At 46.4% G+C, this 18,182-nt stretch overlaps 1 protein-coding gene across 2 annotated transcripts in view; it reads left to right on the top strand.

Annotated features, from left to right (window-relative positions):
• LOC310689347 (mitogen-activated protein kinase kinase kinase 3-like) overlaps nt 1-18,182 on the top strand; it is a 106,399-nt gene that overhangs the window by 58,125 nt on the left and 30,092 nt on the right. For both annotated transcript variants that reach the window (XM_083466959.1, XM_083466958.1), the window contains exons 3-5: nt 706-815; nt 13,744-13,787; nt 14,251-14,350. In XM_083466959.1, coding sequence (XP_083323085.1) covers nt 706-815; nt 13,744-13,787; nt 14,251-14,350 — 254 coding nt within the window. The remainder of the gene's footprint in view (nt 1-705; nt 816-13,743; nt 13,788-14,250; nt 14,351-18,182) is intronic.

Here is an 18,182-nt window from a genome sequence, read left to right as displayed (position 1 = left end):
TTCTAGTCCTTATTAAACGTCAATAATAATTTTTCTCTAATGAAACCCGTTAATTTTGCCATCTCAGAATAGTGCAATAATTGTATCAACCATCTTTCCATCTTTTTGTGTGTAAAACTCGCCGCTGTAATCATATACTGGAATAATCTTCCACAGTCCTTTTCCAGTTGTGTATCCATTAACCGTAAAAGAAAAAAAGTTCTGGCTTCTATTGGATATTAACCTTTAAAATCTGCAATATCAATGCACGTATTTGTACCCGATATTTTTTTTTAGCCTTTTCTACATGTATAGATTTCGCAGTCTGCCACACTGGCACTTATGACTGATTTTTTTAAAAAAAAATGTACTGAAGAGTCACTGTCTGAAAATACAAACAAATTTGCAGCTATATAAATTGTGTGAAGTGTTCTCATTTAAACTCACTTATCTCTCTGCGCATACTTGATTCTCGTTGTAGACTTCCTTTCTGCTCTGCTAATAATAAAAGATTCTTGCCGTAGCTTATTTTACACATGTGGGAATCTCGGATCACTCGTTCTTGAATTAGCCTCTGCCCTGGTCTTCTAACCCAATTGCTGATATTGAGAAAAATCCGCATATTATTAGTATTATTATTAAGTGCTGTGGTATGGGCCTTGGAGAGGTCCAGAAGGAGAGAGCCTCAGGTTTCACAAGACTAAATCTATTTCCTTTCTTCTGCAGACGAAGAGGAGGCACTCAACTCTATTATGAAAGATCTTGCAGCCTTGGGCAAATGCGGAGGCCTATTGGACACTAACCGGAACAAAAACCACGTCTATTCCAACAAACAGGTGAGTTGAGTTGCAGGGAACACCTTCCTACAGGGCTCAAACGTTGTGCTTTCTCAAACACCGGATTATGGTCCATTAGGATGAATGGGGTACTTCCCCACCATCCTTAATCTGACCCTCAGCTAGCCATCGCCTGCCTGCCTGCCTTTCTGCTTGCAACTGGCGGTATTCAATGATGTTTTACTCTAGAGTAGACCCATTGAAACTAATGAACTGCCTCTTAGGCTCCCTCCTTCATTTTAGTCTTGGTAAAACTCAGCACGGAGGAAGATCCCGGTGGCGAGACCAGAGTTAGTTGTTTTTTAAAAAAATAAAATAAATTTATTTATTTGGTTTTTCAGATTAAAATTTCACAATGACAGGTCCAGCATACAACATAAAAACGAGATTCCAATGAATCTCCCGGACTTCCCTCCTTCCCTTTGTGGGTCCTGTTATTAATCGTTTCCTCCTGCATCTTTTATAATACAGTGGTGCCTCTGGTTGTGAACGGGATCCGTCCCGGAGGCCCGTTTGCAACATGAAAGGAATGCAAGGCGCAGCGGCGCGTCTGCGCACACGCGGGTTGTGATTCGCCGCTTCTGCGCATGCGCTGACATCATATTGCACATCTGCGCGAACAGCGAAACCTGGAAGTAACCCTTTCTGGGTCGCTGCGGGACATAACCTGAAAGAATGTAACATGAAGCAGACGTAACATGAGGGATGACTGTAATCCAAATCTTTTATCTCTCCATTGTATCCAAAATCCTTCATTAAACTATGAGTGATATTCCAGTCCTACTAACTGTTTACAATGGTCTTTAAGATGAGTTTTCAATTTTCCCCATTCCTTATTAAAATCTTGGTCTTCCTTCTTTCTGATTATCATTTTAGCCATTTTGGCATATTCCATCAACTTGATCTGCCATTCTTTCCTGGTAGGGACTTTATCTTCTTTCCATCACTGGCACTGACAGTAGGTGGAGCCAGACCCAGCTACAAGCAGAGCTAACTAACTCTGGTCTCCTAGAGAGACCAGAGTCAGTTGTCTCCGCTTGTCGTTTGGTCTGGTTCCACCTACTGTCGGTCTTCCCCGTACCACAGTGATGCACAGCTGCTTGACAGAAGCTCAAAATTCATCTTTCCGTGTCCACACACATCCTCCAGAGCAGCCTTTCTCAACCTTTGGGTCCCCAGATGTTGTTGAACTACAACTCCCATCACCCATCACCCCTAGCTAGCAAGGCCAGAGCTCAGGGATGATGGGAGTTGTAGTCCAACAACATCTGGGGACCCACAGGTTGAGAACTGCTGCTCCAGGGTGTCACTAGATTTGACGGCTGCTGAAAAGGATCCAAGATGTTCAGCAAACCCGTGGGCTCCCAAACAGCTGCAGTGATGTCCGATGACCCCGTGAGACTTTGTTGGCTTGGGGGTGGGGGTGGGTTAACGTTTTATGAAAGGTGACGGTTGAAGGCAGGAGACCACCCTGGAATGATCTGCAGAACGGCTTGAAAGTCGGGTTTTGTTCAACGAGTTGTGTGCTTTCTTTTGTAAAAGCTGCACCTTCCTTGTTTTCCTTTTTCACATGTTCCACACACACACCCCGAGTATTTTCTCATATATCTGGCCTCCCCTCTTTCCAAACTCTCTGTCCAAACCCTCCTTGCATCAACCATTGATTTCTGGGAGACCTGAAGCAAAGGTTTGCTGTGGAACCGCCTTGTGCTTTTTAGCAGCCGATGGTTGCAGCAGGTGTCAACAGGTGAGTGTGGAAATAAGACGCCTCACCTTCTGACAACTGCGCTGTGTGTGCATGTATGTGTGTATAAAAATGGCAAGGAGGAGGAGAGCTGCTTAGCCATGTCTTCACCTTGCCATTTTCCAATCGAGATAGCTCTTCTCCCCTGCCATCTTACCTTCCCTCTGTGGGATTTTGATTGTGCATCGACCATCCCATGGGGCAGTGAAATATACTCGGAGGTATAGTAGTGAGGAATGGAAGTTCCCCCGAAATGTCTGCTTTATATACATTATTTACACAATGGGCTGCACGTGATTGGCTAAGTCCGGGATTCTCCTGTAGGCCAATCAGGTTGCGGATTCATTTCCACCTGGAGTTGGATTGGGTGACTCCTGCGGACCAATCAGACTGCTGCATTCTGAATCCTATTGTTCTAGGACCAATCAGACTGCTGCATTCTGAATCCTATTCAACTCAGTACATAACAGGCAGAAAAGGCACCTGGGCAGGGGTGGAATTCATTTAGAGCATAGAAATGTAAAGCAATGAAAAAAGGTGAGGCACCCACACACACTTATCAGCTTCCAATAGCTCCCTCGCAAAGTGGCATTTGGAAAAAGGACTACCAGCAAATGTGCTTCCATGTAACATAGTTTGGTCCTGTGTGTGTTACCCAACATTCTGTCTGCGTTGCGGACAGCCTCTAATATTCCTGGTTGTAGTCCATTTCAACACTGTGGCAGGGGATGGCACAGATGGTTTTGCTCATCTCAGGCTTTCTGCTACCCATAATGCCCCTCATCCCTTGGCCAGATTGCCCTTCTGCTACCCATAATGCCCCTCATGCCTTGGCCAGATTGCCCTTCTGCTACCCATAATGCACCACACCCTCTGCCCAGAATGCCCTCCGCTCCTCCTTATATCTGTGGTCCTCTGCCCACAGAAAACATTCGGTTCCTCTCTGCGAGTTTCTGAACAGCCCGCTGCAACTTTTAACTGCGTACTCTGTGTTTTATTATAAACAGCAGCTATTTCTTCAGGGAATGCTGCATGAGATCATGATTCACCTCATTCAGAGGCGCTTTGTTATTATTATTTTTTCTCTCTCTCCCCAGTTTTTTCCAACAGTTCTCTTAATCTAAACCAGCCAGCTTGGCTCTTTCCACACCTCCTTCCAAAGCTGTAATGAAAGCTGAGCAGAAATTTGCTAGATCCTTGAGTGCGCGCACACACACACACACACACACACACGCATATATTACATGCATTGAACGTAAACATACATCAAAACAGTGGTCGCCATGGTTTTTTGCTCCCTTGGGATGAGGCCATCTTCTTCCTGCCCTCGTTTTCTAAAAGACAGGCATACATACCAGTGATTCCACTGCTAATGTAGCTGTCAGTCTTGCTCCTTCCCCCCTTTCTTTAGGTTAGCTTGCGGAGGATGGAACTATCAAGGACTATTCATCTTGAGGGCTATACATCACCTCCAAATTTAGAGGCAGAATTGCTTGGGAAGAAGCCCTTTCCCTGTAAGCAAATGGCTGACCACTTTGAAAATGGGATGCTGGACCCTTTGCCCTGATCAAACAGGACGCTTCTCACATTCTAATGGGCTGCCTTCCTTCTATTGCTATTCCCAGAAGTCATTTGTTGTTGTTGTTTAGTTGTTTAGTCGTGTCCGACTCTTCGTGACCCCATGGACCAGAGCACGCCAGGCACTTCTGTCTTCCACTGCCTCCCGCAGTTTCGTCAGGCTCATGTTTGTAGCTTCGAGAACACTGTCCAACCATCTCGTCCTCTGTCGTCCCCTTCTCCTTGTGCCCTCCATCTTTCCCAACATCAGGGTCTTTCCCAGGGAGTCTTCTCTTCTCATGAGGTGGCCAAAGTATTGGAGCCTCAGCTTCAGGATCGGTCCTTCCAGTGAGCACTCAGGGCTGATTTTCTTCAGAATGGAGAGGTTTGATCTTCTTGCAGTCCATGGACTCTCAAGAATCTCCTCCAGCACCAGAATTCAAAAGCATCAATTCTTCGGTGATCAGCCTTCTTGATGGTCCAGCTCTCACTTCCATACATCACTACTGGGAAAACCATGGCTTTAACTATACGGACCTTTGTTGGCAAGGTGATGTCTCTGCTTTTTAAGATGCTGTCTAGGTTTGCCATCGCCTTTCTCCCAAGAAACAAGCGTCTTTTTATTTCGTGACTGCTGTCACCATCTGCAGTGATCATGGAGCCCAAAAAAGTAAAATCTCTCACTGCCTCCATTTCTTCCCCTTCTATTTGCCAGGAGGTGATGGGACCAGTGGCCATGATCTTCGTTTTTTTGATGTTGAGCTTCAGACCATATTTTGCGCTCTCCTCTTTCACCCTCATTAAAAGGTTCTTTCATTCCTCCTCACTTTCTGCCATCAAGGTTGTGTCATCTGCATATCTGAGGTTGTTGATATTTCTTCCGGCGATCTTAGTTCCGGCTTGGGATTCATCCAGTCCAGCCTTTCGCATGATGAATTCTGCATATAAGTTAAATAGAAGTTAAAATAAGTTAAAATAAGAAGTCATAGACTTGTTGATTTGGAAGGGACACTGAGGGTCATCTAGTTTAACCCCCTGCAATGCAGGAATCTCAGCTAGATCATACGTGATAGGTGGCCATTCAACATCTGCTCAATAACCTCCAAGGAAGGAGAGTCCATGACTTCCCTGGGGAGTCTGTTCCACTGTCAAACAGCTCTTACTGTCAGAAATTATGCCTGTGGCTAGCTCAGTTGGTCAGTGTGTGGTGCTGGCAACACCAAAGTCACAGGTTCGATCCCCGTATGGGCCACCTGCATATACTGTATTGCCTGGGGTTGGGCTAGATGGCCCTTAGGGCCCCTTCCAACTATGCAGTTCTATGTTTAGTCAGAATCTCCTGTCTTGTAACTTGAAGCCATTGGTTTGGGTTCTACCCTCCAGAACAGGAAAAACGACAACAACCAAGCTTGCTCCATCCTCTGTCTGAAAGCCCTTTCGATATTTGAAGATGGGTATCCTCTCATTCTCCTGTTTTCCAATCTTAACATCTCCAGCTCCTTCAACCGTTCCTCATAAGGCTTGGCTTCCAGACCCTTGATCACCAGAACGGGACACAGTATCCCTGCTGTGGTCTGACCAAGACTGGACAGAACAGTGCTAATGGCTTCCCTTGATCAGGAAACTAGACTGTGGTTGATGCAGCCTAGAATAGCCTAGATGCAGCCTAGAATAGCATTAGCTTTTTTTGCTGCTGCATCACTGTTGACATGGGTGGAATGTGTCCTTGAAATCAGGTCACGCCTCTTGCCTGCCAGGATGGATAATATAAAGAGGAGCATGAGGAGGTGTTGGAAGTTAGGTAGAGTATGAAGGTAAATTTGCCTTTGTTGCTCCATTGACCTTTGCTCTAGGGTTTGGGGTTTGGGGGGGGCGGGGAGCAGGATCGTGGGGACAGCGATTCCCTCCACCCCAAAGAATGCTCCAGAAATGATGCTGCGTTGTGCTGTAGTGTTCTGCCGAAAACAGGCCTCCCCGCAATGAATTGACTTGCTTGCATGATGTGCTTAACACTAGCCTCTTGGGCCAGATGAACGAGTCTAAGCCACACATAGCAAGACAACAGTGTTCGTGTAAGCTTTCCTTTGGCAAGGGCCCTGCAGGAGTTAGGGCGCATCTAAGTTCTTCGCCGATTAAAAACCAATTTCTGACTAATTAATCTTTAACAGGTGAGGAATTAGGGTAAACAAAGAAACAAGTCGAGGAGTACAGTGGTGCCCCGCAAGACGAATGCCTCACAAGACGGAAAACCCGCTAGACGAAAGGGTTTTCCGTTTTGGAGGTGCTTCGCAAAACGAATTTCCTATGGGCTTGCTTCACAAGACGAAAATGTCTTGCGAGTTCCTGCGGGGTTTTTCCCCTTTCTCCCCCCTTTTTCCCAAGCCGCTAAGCCGCTTATCAGCTGATCCTAAGCCGCTAAGCCGCTTAACAGCTGATCTGCTAAGCCGCTTATCAGCTGATCCGCTAAGCCGCTTAACAGCTGATCCGCTAAGCTGCTTATCAGCTGATCCGCTAAGCCGCTAAGCCGCTTATCAGCTGATCCGCTAAACCCACTAAGCCGCTAATAGCGCTAATCCGCTAATGGGCTTGCTTCACAAGACAAAAAAACCGCAAGACGAAGAGACTCGCGGAACGGATTCTTTTCGTCTTGCGAGGCACCACTGTATTATCTGAATTTCCCTTTTCTCCAGCCACAAAAGATGCAAGGACACTGGTCCTTTTCTGCGTCTGTTTGTTTGTTGGGTGTTTATGTCTGTGTGTGTCCCTACCTCCTATTAAAGTGAGTTAGGAGGCCAGCTTAGCTTCTCCCCCAGTTTCCTCCTGAGGCAATGGGCTCACGGCACTTGCCCTGACATCCCACTCCAGCCTGTTGAGTGGTGGAAAGCTAGCTCCCACTGACCCTACCATTGGCACACTTCCGAGATGTCCTGGCCAACGCCCGAGTCTTCCACAGCTTCTCCAAGAAGTAGCTGTCCTTGCCCGGCGATGGGATTTCGTCACATGTTAGCAAGATGTCCTGGCCTGGGGTGACCTGCCTGGGCACATTTCTCATGGCAAGGCCCTCCACAAGCTTGCCACAAACCCTGATTTTGCTTCCAGGATGCCACCAGCAGGAAGGAAGGAGGCAGCTGGCCAGGAGTTTCTGGCTAAGAAAGTGACCCTGTACCAGGGGGAGAGGGATCTTGTACTTTGCTTCTTCCTGATGGTTGAGTTTGATGCAATGGGAGGGAAAACAGCACAGGGGTGAGAACTCAGAAGATCCATGTTCAGTTGCTGCTGCACAGCAGATAAAACCGGGGGGACTTTGGAGCATATTTTCTTTTCTTGTGATTTTGGCATTTATGCCAGAAGACAATTACTAGAGGTCTCAATAGGCTGATTTCTTTGCCACCAATGGTTCTGGACCTGCTTTCGAACAGGAATGATCAAATTACTTTAATAGTGGCTGAATTTTTGAGTGCTGCCCATGTAGAAAGACTGGGTCATTATAAAAAGAATTAGTGGTTCTTAATTGAGCAGGGATTCGGTAGTGCTGCATTGTATTATTTATGCAAATTGATTTTCTATGGAGTTAAAGATCTGACCGGCACAAACCTTGTTATGTTCAGCTCGTATTTTGCACAATTTGTATACGGTGTCTGTTTGATAATGTGTGGTTTGCTATGCCTAATAAAGGATAACTTTACTAAAACGGGGGGGGGGGGCTTTTGGAGCAGGGGGACACATTTATTTATTTATGAGTGGGGATTCGAACCCTGCTCTCCCGAGTCTGACACTCTAACTGTGACGCCACACTGGTTGTCTTTATGGGGAACTTTTCAGGAGCCACAGGGCAATGGCGAATGGGGCCCAGAGCCGTCCTGTCCCATTTCACAGCCTGAGACAAAATGCGACGGCGCTGTTGCATTCCCTCCCCACTCCTGCCGTAAATGTCTTGCTTAATGGGGTCAACAATGGCAATGGCTTCCAGCAAGATCTCAGGGAGTGCTTGCAGTATAGCTGCCATATGACCCGGCTGGGGGTGCTGGGCATTGCCCCATGGTATTCCGCCGCCCGAGGCGGCTGCTTCAGTGGGCCGGCCCTGGTGGGGTCAAAGGCCAAGGTGGCCAGATCAATGGGTGCTTCTTCTTATGTCTTACGTCCAGCCACATTAAAGGTAAAAGGTAAAGGGACCCCTGACCATTAGGTCCAGTCGTGGCTGACTCTGGGGTTGCGGCGCTCATCTCGCTTTACTGGCCGAGGGAGCCGGCATACAGCTTCCGGGTCATGTGGCCAGCATGACGAAGCCGCTTCTGGCGAACCAGAGCAGTGCACGGAAACACCGTTTACCTTCCCGCTGGAGCAGTACCTATTTATCTATTTCAAGCCAAGGGTGCCGGCGTTTGTCCACAGACAGCTTTCCGGGTCATGTGGCCAGCATGACTAAACCGCTTCTGGCGCAATGGAACACCGTGACAGAAACCAGAGCGCATGGAAGCGCTGTTTGCCTTCCCGCTGGAGCAGGACCTATTTATCTACTTGCACTTTGACGTGCTTTCGAACTGCTAGGTTGGCAGGAGCAGGGACCGAGCAACGGGAGCTCACCCCGTCGTGGGGATTCGAACCACCGACCTTCTGATCGGCAAACCCTAGGCTCTGTGGTTTAACCCACAGCGCCACCCGCGTCCCTTACATAAAAGTTGGACGTCTCTATATACAAAAAGACGCATTCCCATCCTCACGTTTACCCTGCGAAGGGTACAGAATCCACCCGTTTCAAATGAAGTTGATCTTTGGGCCCCTTTTTCTCAAATAGTTGTTTTCCTAAAGAGCGACACTTGAGTGCGGGGGAATTTGAAATCCTGCAAATCTTTTCTCCCCCCCCCCCTTTTGCATCTGGCTCTCTCGCATTTCTCTCCTCGCCAGCCAAGTGCTGTTATGTGAGAGGCGGCTGGTGTGTTTTCTTTGGCCTTCGTCCAGAGGAGGTCACTCTTGTTGTTATTGTTTCATTCCGGAGAAGAAGGATGCAGTCATTATTTTCCCCTCTCTTCTGGGGCTGTTTTAAACAAGTGCTCTGGCGATTTCCAGCAACACGTTGTTCCTAAACAGAGTTGTTCTGGTCAGCAGAAACGGCGTCGAGTCTTGCAGGCGGGGGTGGCGGCTCAAAGCTCTCTTGCTCAGCGAAGCAAACGGCGCTCATTGCATAAAAGCTCAGATTTCTGCGCCTGGTAATTCTGTAGGACACTTCCAGGACATATGATTTGCATGGGGAGGGCTGTAGCTCAGAGTCAGAGCCTTACATCTAGGACAGGGGTGTCAAACTCAAATTCATCGGGGGCCGCATCAGCAGTTTGGTCACCCTCAAAGGGCCGCTTGTATCTATAGGACTCAATAGGCGCTCAATATAAAAACAAGGGGAGGTTTCCTGTGCAGAACGGACGGCGCCGCTAGAGGGCAGACGTTCTCTGGCTTGTAGGCTGCCGCGCATGCGCTGAAGAGGCGGCTTTCTTGTGTCAAAAAAAGAAGAAGCGAGAATAAAAGGTGAAGGCTGACGAGCCACATGACGAGGTCTGGCGGGCCGGATTCGGCCCGCGGGCCTTGTGTTTGACACCCGTGATCTAGGAGGTCTGGGGTTCAATCCCCGGTGTCTCCAGGTAAGACTGAGAGAGACTTCTGCCTGGAACCCTGGAGAGCTGCTGCCAGTCAGTGAAGACAATACTGAGCTAAATGGACCAATGATCTGACTCAGCACAAATCAGCGTCCTCTGTTGCCCCTTTTGCATTTTGCAGCCAGGATCAAGGAGGCCGTGTGACTCGTGAGCAGAGAGATGGGGAGGGAACCACCTGAATACGAGTTTTTGTGTGTGGCTCATTATTATTATTATTATTATTATTATTATTATTATTATTATTAATAATAATATACCGCCCTATACCCAGGGGTCTCAGGGCGGATCACAGGATAAAATCAAGATACAGTCGTACCTTAGATCCCAAACGCCTTGCGAGTCAAATGTTTTGGCTCCCGAACGCCGCAAATCTGGAAATGCGAATGTTCTTTGGAACCCGAACATCCCGACGCAACTTACGCAACTTCCGATTGGCTGCAGATGCTTCCTGCAGCCATTTGGAAGCCGCGCCTTGGTTTCCGAACGTTTTGCAAGTTGAAGGGACTTCCGGAACCGATTCTGTTCAACTTCTGAGGTACCACTGTATAAAACCACAAAATAAATAATCAAAGTAAAAACAACAACCCAATAGCCCCCCACCCCACCCCAAAGCACATTTCAAAAGGGCATAGGATGTAAATCAAATCAACCAAAGGCCTGGTTAAAAAGGAACATTTTTTTCTGGCGCCTAAAGGTGTATAATGAAGGCACCAGGCGAACGTCCTTGGGGAGAGCATTCCACAGGCAGGGAGCCACAACAGAGAAGGCCCTGTTCTGTTGTTGCCACCCTCCTTATAGGTCCCCCCTCCCTTTTTAAAAGCTGTATCAGTAACCAGAATGTCACAAAATAGTGGCAGTTTTCAAGTTCTTCAAAACCCTGATGAAGTGTAGGATGGGAGCATGGAAACTATGCTCTGGGCAAAGTATGAGTAAAAGATAAGGAGCGTTTTCAGGAAGAGACGTCACCCCACTCGCCCATCTAGGAATTCTCCTTATTTGATAGAAAGCAACGTGTGGCTGATCTTTCCAAGCCCTGCTTTATCCAGGGTAGGGAATACAATTTTTTCCACCCAGAAAAGAAAGGAAGGGAGGAGAGAGATGATGCTGTAATTTATTTTTGTATTTATTTATTTCTGAAAAATCTATTAATAGGGGGGCCCTACAACCAATGGGCTTTGCTGCTTGGTTTCAGGCCACAAGGAATGTGTACGCTTGCTAGGGATGTGGGGGAAATTCAGTCCCGTTCATGCTGAAAGGTGAACCTTCCAAATCCATACTTTCTGAAGCATCACGGAAACCAAAGCCCAGACACTGCTTCGAAATTTGCAGTGCATTTCTCTAGCCATGTAATGTCCACAAAAATACACATTTACTAGGGTAATTGCTTGTAAAACACTTAGAACAGGGGTCAGCAAACTTTTTCAGCAGGGGGCCGGTCCACTGTCCCTCAGACCTTGTGGAGAGCTGGACTATATATTTTTTTTTGGGGGGGGGGGGAATGAACGAATTCCTATGCCCCACAAATAACCCAGAGATGCATTTTAAATAAAAGGACACGTTCTACTCATGTAAAAACATATTGATATCCGGACTGTCCGCAAGCCGGATCCGGCCCCCAGGCCTTAGTTTGCCTACCCATGACTTAGAAGTTTTGCCACAATCAAGGAATATATGCATTTTCTAAAATAATATAAAATATGCATGAACACATGTGCATTAAAAAAAACAGTACCAAGTTGCATTACATCAGGGGAAATTGCTGTGCAAAAAAAACATATATTAGGAGAAATTGCAAGGGGGGGAATTGCATATTAGAAGAAATTTGCACTAAATGCTGATGAATTTTCACGAGGACTTAAAAAAAAAAAAGAATTGCGAACTGATGCAGACATGTGGAGAACTGAACTGAGTTTAAGTCTAGAAAAAATGAGAAACTGAAATCGACACATACCCAACTGCCTGTCCCTATGAAGTGGATTGACAAAACCCCAGGGCTGCAACTCTAGGGTGTGTTGGGAAACCAGGACTGCGATCCATTTGTAGTATGTAAACTTTCCACTTGTATTAAGGTCCGATAATTCCTCACAGAAGCACTCCCATCTCTGGAAAGCAGAATAGGCAAACTAGCTAAGTTTCCTGTGCCCCTCTGGTATCAACCAGGTCTTCCCAACGTCCATCTCTTAAGGCAGGCTTCCTCAAACTCAGCCCTCCTGATTTTTTCTGCCTACAACTCCCATGATCCCTAGCTAGCAGGACCAGTGGTCAGGGATGATGGGAACTGTAGTCTTAAAACATCTGGAGGGCCGAGTTTGGAAAGCCTGTCTTAAGGCTTACAAACTTTGGCCATCTGCTCTTTCTAGAACTCTAGAATTCTTTTCTGGAAGCCCAGCAAAGAGATCTCTGGTCCAGAATGGGCTTGCACCACTTGCGACCTGTCACGACAGACACAGCCAACTGACCTTGCCTGGCGCTTGGCACCGTTCTCCTGCAACCTCTGCCAGGGCCAGATCTCCAGCAAAGCACCCTTCTGGTATGGAGTGTTGGTGTGAACTGCAGATGTTGTTGAAGCTACAATGCACATCATCATCTAGACATTGGCTGCACCACCTGGGGCTGATGGCGGGTTGTTGTTGTTTAGTCGTTTAGTCGCGTCCGACTCTTCGTGACCCCATGGACCAGAGCATGCCAGGCACTCCTGTCTTCCACTGCCTCCCGCAGTTTGGTCAAACTCATGCTGGTACCTTCGAGAACAGTATCCAACCATCTCGTCCTCTGTCGTCCCCTTCTCCTTGTGCCCTCCATCTTTCCCAACATCAGGGTCTGTTCCAGGGAGTCTTCTCTTCTCATGAGGTGGCCAAAGTATTGGACCCTCTGCTTCAGGATCGGTCCTTCCAGTGAGCACTCAGGGCTGATTTCCTTCAGAATGGAGAGGTTGGATCTTCTTGCAGTCCATGGGACTCTCAAGAGTCTCCTCCAGCACCATAATTCAAAAGCATCAATTCTTCAGCGATCAGCCTTCTTTATGGTCCAGCTCTCACTTCCTTACATCACTACTGGGAAAACCATAGCTTTAACTATACAGACCTTTGTCGACAAGGTGATGTCTCTGCTTTTTAAGATGCTGTCTAGGTTTGTCATTGCTTTTCTCCCAAGGAGCAGGTGTCTTTTAATTTCGTGGCTGCTGTCACCATCTGCAGTGATCATGGAGCCAAGGAAAGTAAAATCTCTCACTGCCTCCATTTCTTCCCCTTCTATTTGCCAGGAGGTGGTGGGACCAGTGGCCATGATCTTAGTTTTTTTGATGTTGAGCTTCAGACCATATTTTGTGCTCTCCTCTTTCACCATCATTAAAAGGTTATTTAATTCCTCTTCACTTTCTGCCATCAAGGTTGTGTCATCTGCATATCTGAGGTTGTTGATATTTCTTCCGGCAATCTTAATTCCGCCTTGGGATTCATCTAGCCCAGCCGTTCGCATGATGAATTCTGCATATAAGTTAAATAAGCAGGGAGACAATATACAGTGGTACCTCGGGTTAAGAACTTAATTCGTTCTGGAGGTCTGTTCTTAACCTGAAACTGTTCTTAACCTGAAGCACCACTTTAGCTAATGGGGCCTCCTGCTGCCGCTGCGCCACCGAAGCACGATTTCTGTTCTCATCCTGAAGCAAAGTTCTTAACCCGAGGTACTATTTCTGGGTTAGCGAAGTCTGTAACTTGAAGCGTCTGTAACCTGAAGCGTATGTAACCCGAGGTACCAGTGTACAGCCTTGTCATACTCCTTTCCCAATGGAGGGTTAGACTCAAACAACACCTAGAGCAGTTTTCTTCTGTTTTGGGCCTCTAGGTTTTCTTGGACTGTGGTTCGCTTCATCTTCATTTGGATCTGGGGCTTCCAGACTTGTGTAGCCCAGGTCTTTTTGCCACTACGCTGCTTTGGCTCTGTAGCTAATGGGTTTCTATCTCTTTTTGTTCCTCAGTTGCGGAATGCCAGGATCAAATTTGACCACGATGGAGAGAAAAGGTAGAATGTATTTTAATTAATTGACTGTGGTTTTATGTAAATTGTGCTATTTTTACTGTTGTTAGCCGCTCTGAGCCTGGCTTTGGCTGGGGAGGGCAGGATATAAATAAAATTTTATTATTATTATTATTACCTTCCCTGGTTGCATGAAGACTGATGTGTGTCATTGTTCTTCCTTAAGTCGTATAAAGCCCATAGTCATTCTCCCTTCCTTTAAATGTTTCACACGTACAGAGAGAAACTGCCTGTCCTTCAGGATCCTTAAAAACCAAAAGGAGTAACCTTTTTAACAGTATGCTAATTTGTTTAAAACTGATTGAGTTTAATTTAATTGCATGCAATGTTGTTATGTGTATTTGCTTTCCAGAAGTGAAAGCAATGGAAGAATGTACTGCTGCCCCACATTACTGAGCAGAGGCAGAGTGACGCTTTAAATAACAAAACGCCCATTATTTTCCTGCAGGATTATGCAGTTCCAAAGGCCAGTTAAGTTCAAAGAAGTTCTGCAGAAAGCCATGGACGCTTTTGGGCAGATGATGGACTTGCAATACGCCAACAACGAGGTTGGTTTCTCTAATTGCTTGTATGCGTGTGCTTAAAACAACCTCCTCTCTGCAAGGCGGGTTACAGCAAACTAAGAAAGTTTCCCTAGAGCTTGTTGGCTGGGTTTTTTTGAATTAAACTGTGTATATATTTGTTAGGGAGTGGGTGGCGCTGTGGTCTAAACCACTGAGCCTCTTGGCCTTGCCGATCAGAAGTTCGGTGGTTTGAATCTGTGTGATGGGATGAGCTCCCGCTGCTCTGTCCTAGCTCCTGCCAACCTAGCAGTTCAAGTATGAACCCCAGTGCAAGTATGAAATGAAATTTATTATGGTCCCAGACCAGATTTGCCAGTGCAAGTAGATAAATAGGTACTGCTGCAGTGGGAAGGTAGACGGCATTTCTGTACACTCTGGTTTCCGTCACGGCGTCCCGTTGCGCCAGAAGCAGTTTAGTTCTGCTGGCCACATGACCCAGGAAGCTGCCTGCGGACAAACACTGGCTCCCTCGCTCTGATAGCGAGATGAACGCCACAACCCCATACTCACCTTTGACTGGACGTAACCACCCAGGACTGCAAGATCAAACCTCTCCATTCTGAAGGAAATCAGCCATGAGTATTCACTGGAAGGACAGATCCTGAAGCTGAGGCTCCAGTACTTTGGTCACCTCATGAGAAGAGAAGACTCCCTGGAAAAGACCCTGATGTTGGGAAAGATGGAGGGCACAAGGAGAAGGGGACGACAGAGGATGAGATGGTTGGACAGTGTTCTCGAAGCTACCAGCATGAGTTTGACCAAACTGTGGGAGGCAGTGGAAGACAGGAGTGCCTGGCGTGCTCTGGTCCATGGGGTCATGAAGAGTTGGACATGACTAAACGACTAAACAACAACATCCAGGGGTTCTTTACCTTTTACATTTTATATCTTGTTAAGTATAAATTAAGAACTGGGCTCAAAGGCTTTTCCCAGCCATTCATGACACCTGCCAAAGCTTTCCTTGCACCTAACATTTAATGGGTCTATTAATTTGGTTGTAATTATAAACTGCTTAATTAACCCTTGCTCTTATGGAAGCCACAGGAGTCATATTCTGCTTTGATGTAGCACAACCAGGGCAGCACAACCTTTTGGCTTTGATTTTTGCCTGAGGAGAGGCTTGCAAATGCCACCTGAACAGGAGACCCTTTCTGCACAATTTAGCAATTGGGCATTTAGCACTGTGACACCTTCCCCTTAAATATTAGACAAGTTCTACCTCTGCTGTCCTTTCAGCACCTTCCAACAAACCCAGATGGGCAAGATATAAATATGACAACAACAGGAACAGGAACAGGAACAAAAAATAAATAATAATAATTTTACACCCTTGTTACGTAGCTTTAGGTACCAGGCAAAGACATTCCTCTTCTCCCAGGCTTTTGGCTCATTAAACTTATCTGGCCTTTTAAATTGTGTGTGTTGTTTTTCTTTGTTACTACGCTATGTATTTTTGTGTCTTTCTATTGTGAACTGCCCTGGGATCTACAGAAACTTAATAAATAGTAATCATTACGCGGGTGGCGCTGTGGTCTAAACCACTGAGCCTAGGGCTTGCCAATCAGAAGGTCGGCGGTTCGAATCCCCGCGACGGAGTGAGCTCCCGTTGTTCAGTCCCAGCCCCTGTTCATCTAGCAGTTCGAAAGCATGTCAAAGTGCAAGTAGATAAATAGGTACCGCTCCGGCGGGAAGGTAAATGGCGTTTCTGTGCGCTACTCTGGTTTCACCAGAAGTGACTTAGTCATGCTGGCCACATGACCCGGAAGCTGGACGCCGGCTCCCTCAGCCTATAGAGCGAGATGAGCACCACAACCCCAGAGTTGTCTGCGACTGGACCTAATGGTCAGGGGTACCTTTACCTTTAATCATTATGTGGAGATCTTCCCCTGTTTGCATCTGTGCTGGAATTGTCGATAGGGTTGCATCATCTAATCGAAATTGTTTTCAAGGTGCTTTTATTGTTATCTCAGGTAGGCTCCCCGCTCCCCAGCAACCCTCCCCCCAGTTCAATGTAAATCTCGCTTGGAAATCTGCAGAACTCCCCGCAACCTGCTTTCTTTCTTACTCTCAGGCTGAAAAACATGTGTTTTTGCATGGGAGCAGCAGCACGATGGCCAAGACACCTCCACCATTCTTAATATCCTACACCTGTCTTCTTCACCCTCACAGGCTCAAACCTTGAGAAGCTTAGCGAGGTGATGAATCAGCACTCGGCAAATCGTGTCCCCCCCCCCCCTGTCCTCCTGCCACAGGCGCCCTGGCTCATTAACTTAGCTGTTCAGTTTTACCGGCTGTAAGAAAGCTCTGCTCCATTTCCTGAGCCTGCAACCTGCCAACTCTCTCTCTCTCTCTCTCTCTCTCTCTCTCTGGTTTACGTGTGTCTATATTTAGGTCCGTGTCTGGTAGGGAACTTTCATGTAAAGAGCAGCCTCGTTGGCAAGCGAGGCAGAAAACCTTCTTGCTAGACACAAGCAATTAGGCAAAAGGACCGCAGGCAGAAGTTTTCAAACAAGGTGTCTCTTTTTTTGGCGTCTCGATAACCGGGCACGGGACCACATGGAACATTGGTGGAGAGGCTCCTAAGTCCGTAGGACATTTTATTCCAAGCACAGGCAGTTTTTTGGAAGGCCTGTGTAGGTTTGGGGGTGGAGGATGGGGGGTGAGGTTAGGGGACTGCCAGGGAACTGCCCCCAAAGTTCAGGTCCAAATTCCAGGCTAGACTGATTAAGGGTGGGGAAATGTTCAAATACAAAGTTGGAATGGGTGGATTATTCCCATTGTTCACAAAACTAGCTTCATGTTAGTTTCACATATGCATATTCATAAGTCTGTTCTGCCCCATTTTGGCATTACCTGTGGATTTTGTTCTCAAAAAAAAGAAAAGAAATCCACACACAATTTGTTTTTTTTAAAAAATATTTTATTACAAAACACATGCTTAAAAACATACATCATCTCCATCCACACAATTATAAATGTATTTTAAAGCATCGGAGTAATTTTTTTTTGAGCAGAGAACTTCATCGCAAATTATGAAGAAGTGCGAAATCTTAAGGTTAACCGTTGTTCTCTTTCTTTATTAAATTTGTATACGGCTCTTCGTCTGAAAATCACAGGGTGCTCCACAACATTAAAATGCAGAATAAGAACACAAAATACGTAATAAAAGTAAAACCAGAGGCAAAACAATACCCCCCCCAAACACATTTAAAAGGGCATTGCATGTCAGTCAGCCAAAGGCTTGGCTTCACATTCTGAACATTTATGAGGCCTCTCTTTAATTAAGTTCTGATCCTTATATTAGTCTGGGAAGTGCAAAAGAGGACCTGATTCGAATCCCAGTCTCAACAGCAGAAATACAATTGGTTGGGACATTGCAGAGGCCCTTCTCAGTGGTTTTTATTACACTCTACAAATTTTTAGCTGCTCTCCCTGGTGTTTTTAAATTGCATGTTAGTTTTGCCTCTTTGTGGACTGATCTGCTTTTAAATTATATTGTGAGCTGCCGTCGGTGTTTATTTTAGACAGATGTAAGTTTTCCTAACAATAATAATCGCAAATGAAATCTGTGCCTCCACGACCGGATAGCTAAAGCACCCTGTTTTCTGAATTGAAATTGGAGCAGCTTTTATATCCAAAAGAAGGACTCTTCTACCTTGCTCTCAGAGGAGCCCATTTCTTTTTTTCCCTTTCTAAATCAGTCACTCGTCTGAACAAACCTGGAACGAAACAAAACCCAGAACAGGGAATCATGCAGAGACACAACGAGCAGCTTCCTTGGTGGTTAGACACTCAGGGCTTGCTGGGAAACCTGTAA

The sequence above is a fragment of the Podarcis liolepis genome (assembly GCF_965112155.1).
Source record: "Podarcis liolepis genome assembly, chromosome: 12".
NCBI classification, from domain to species: Eukaryota; Metazoa; Chordata; class Lepidosauria; order Squamata; family Lacertidae; genus Podarcis; species Podarcis liolepis.
This window is presented reverse-complemented; position numbering and strand designations above follow the sequence as displayed.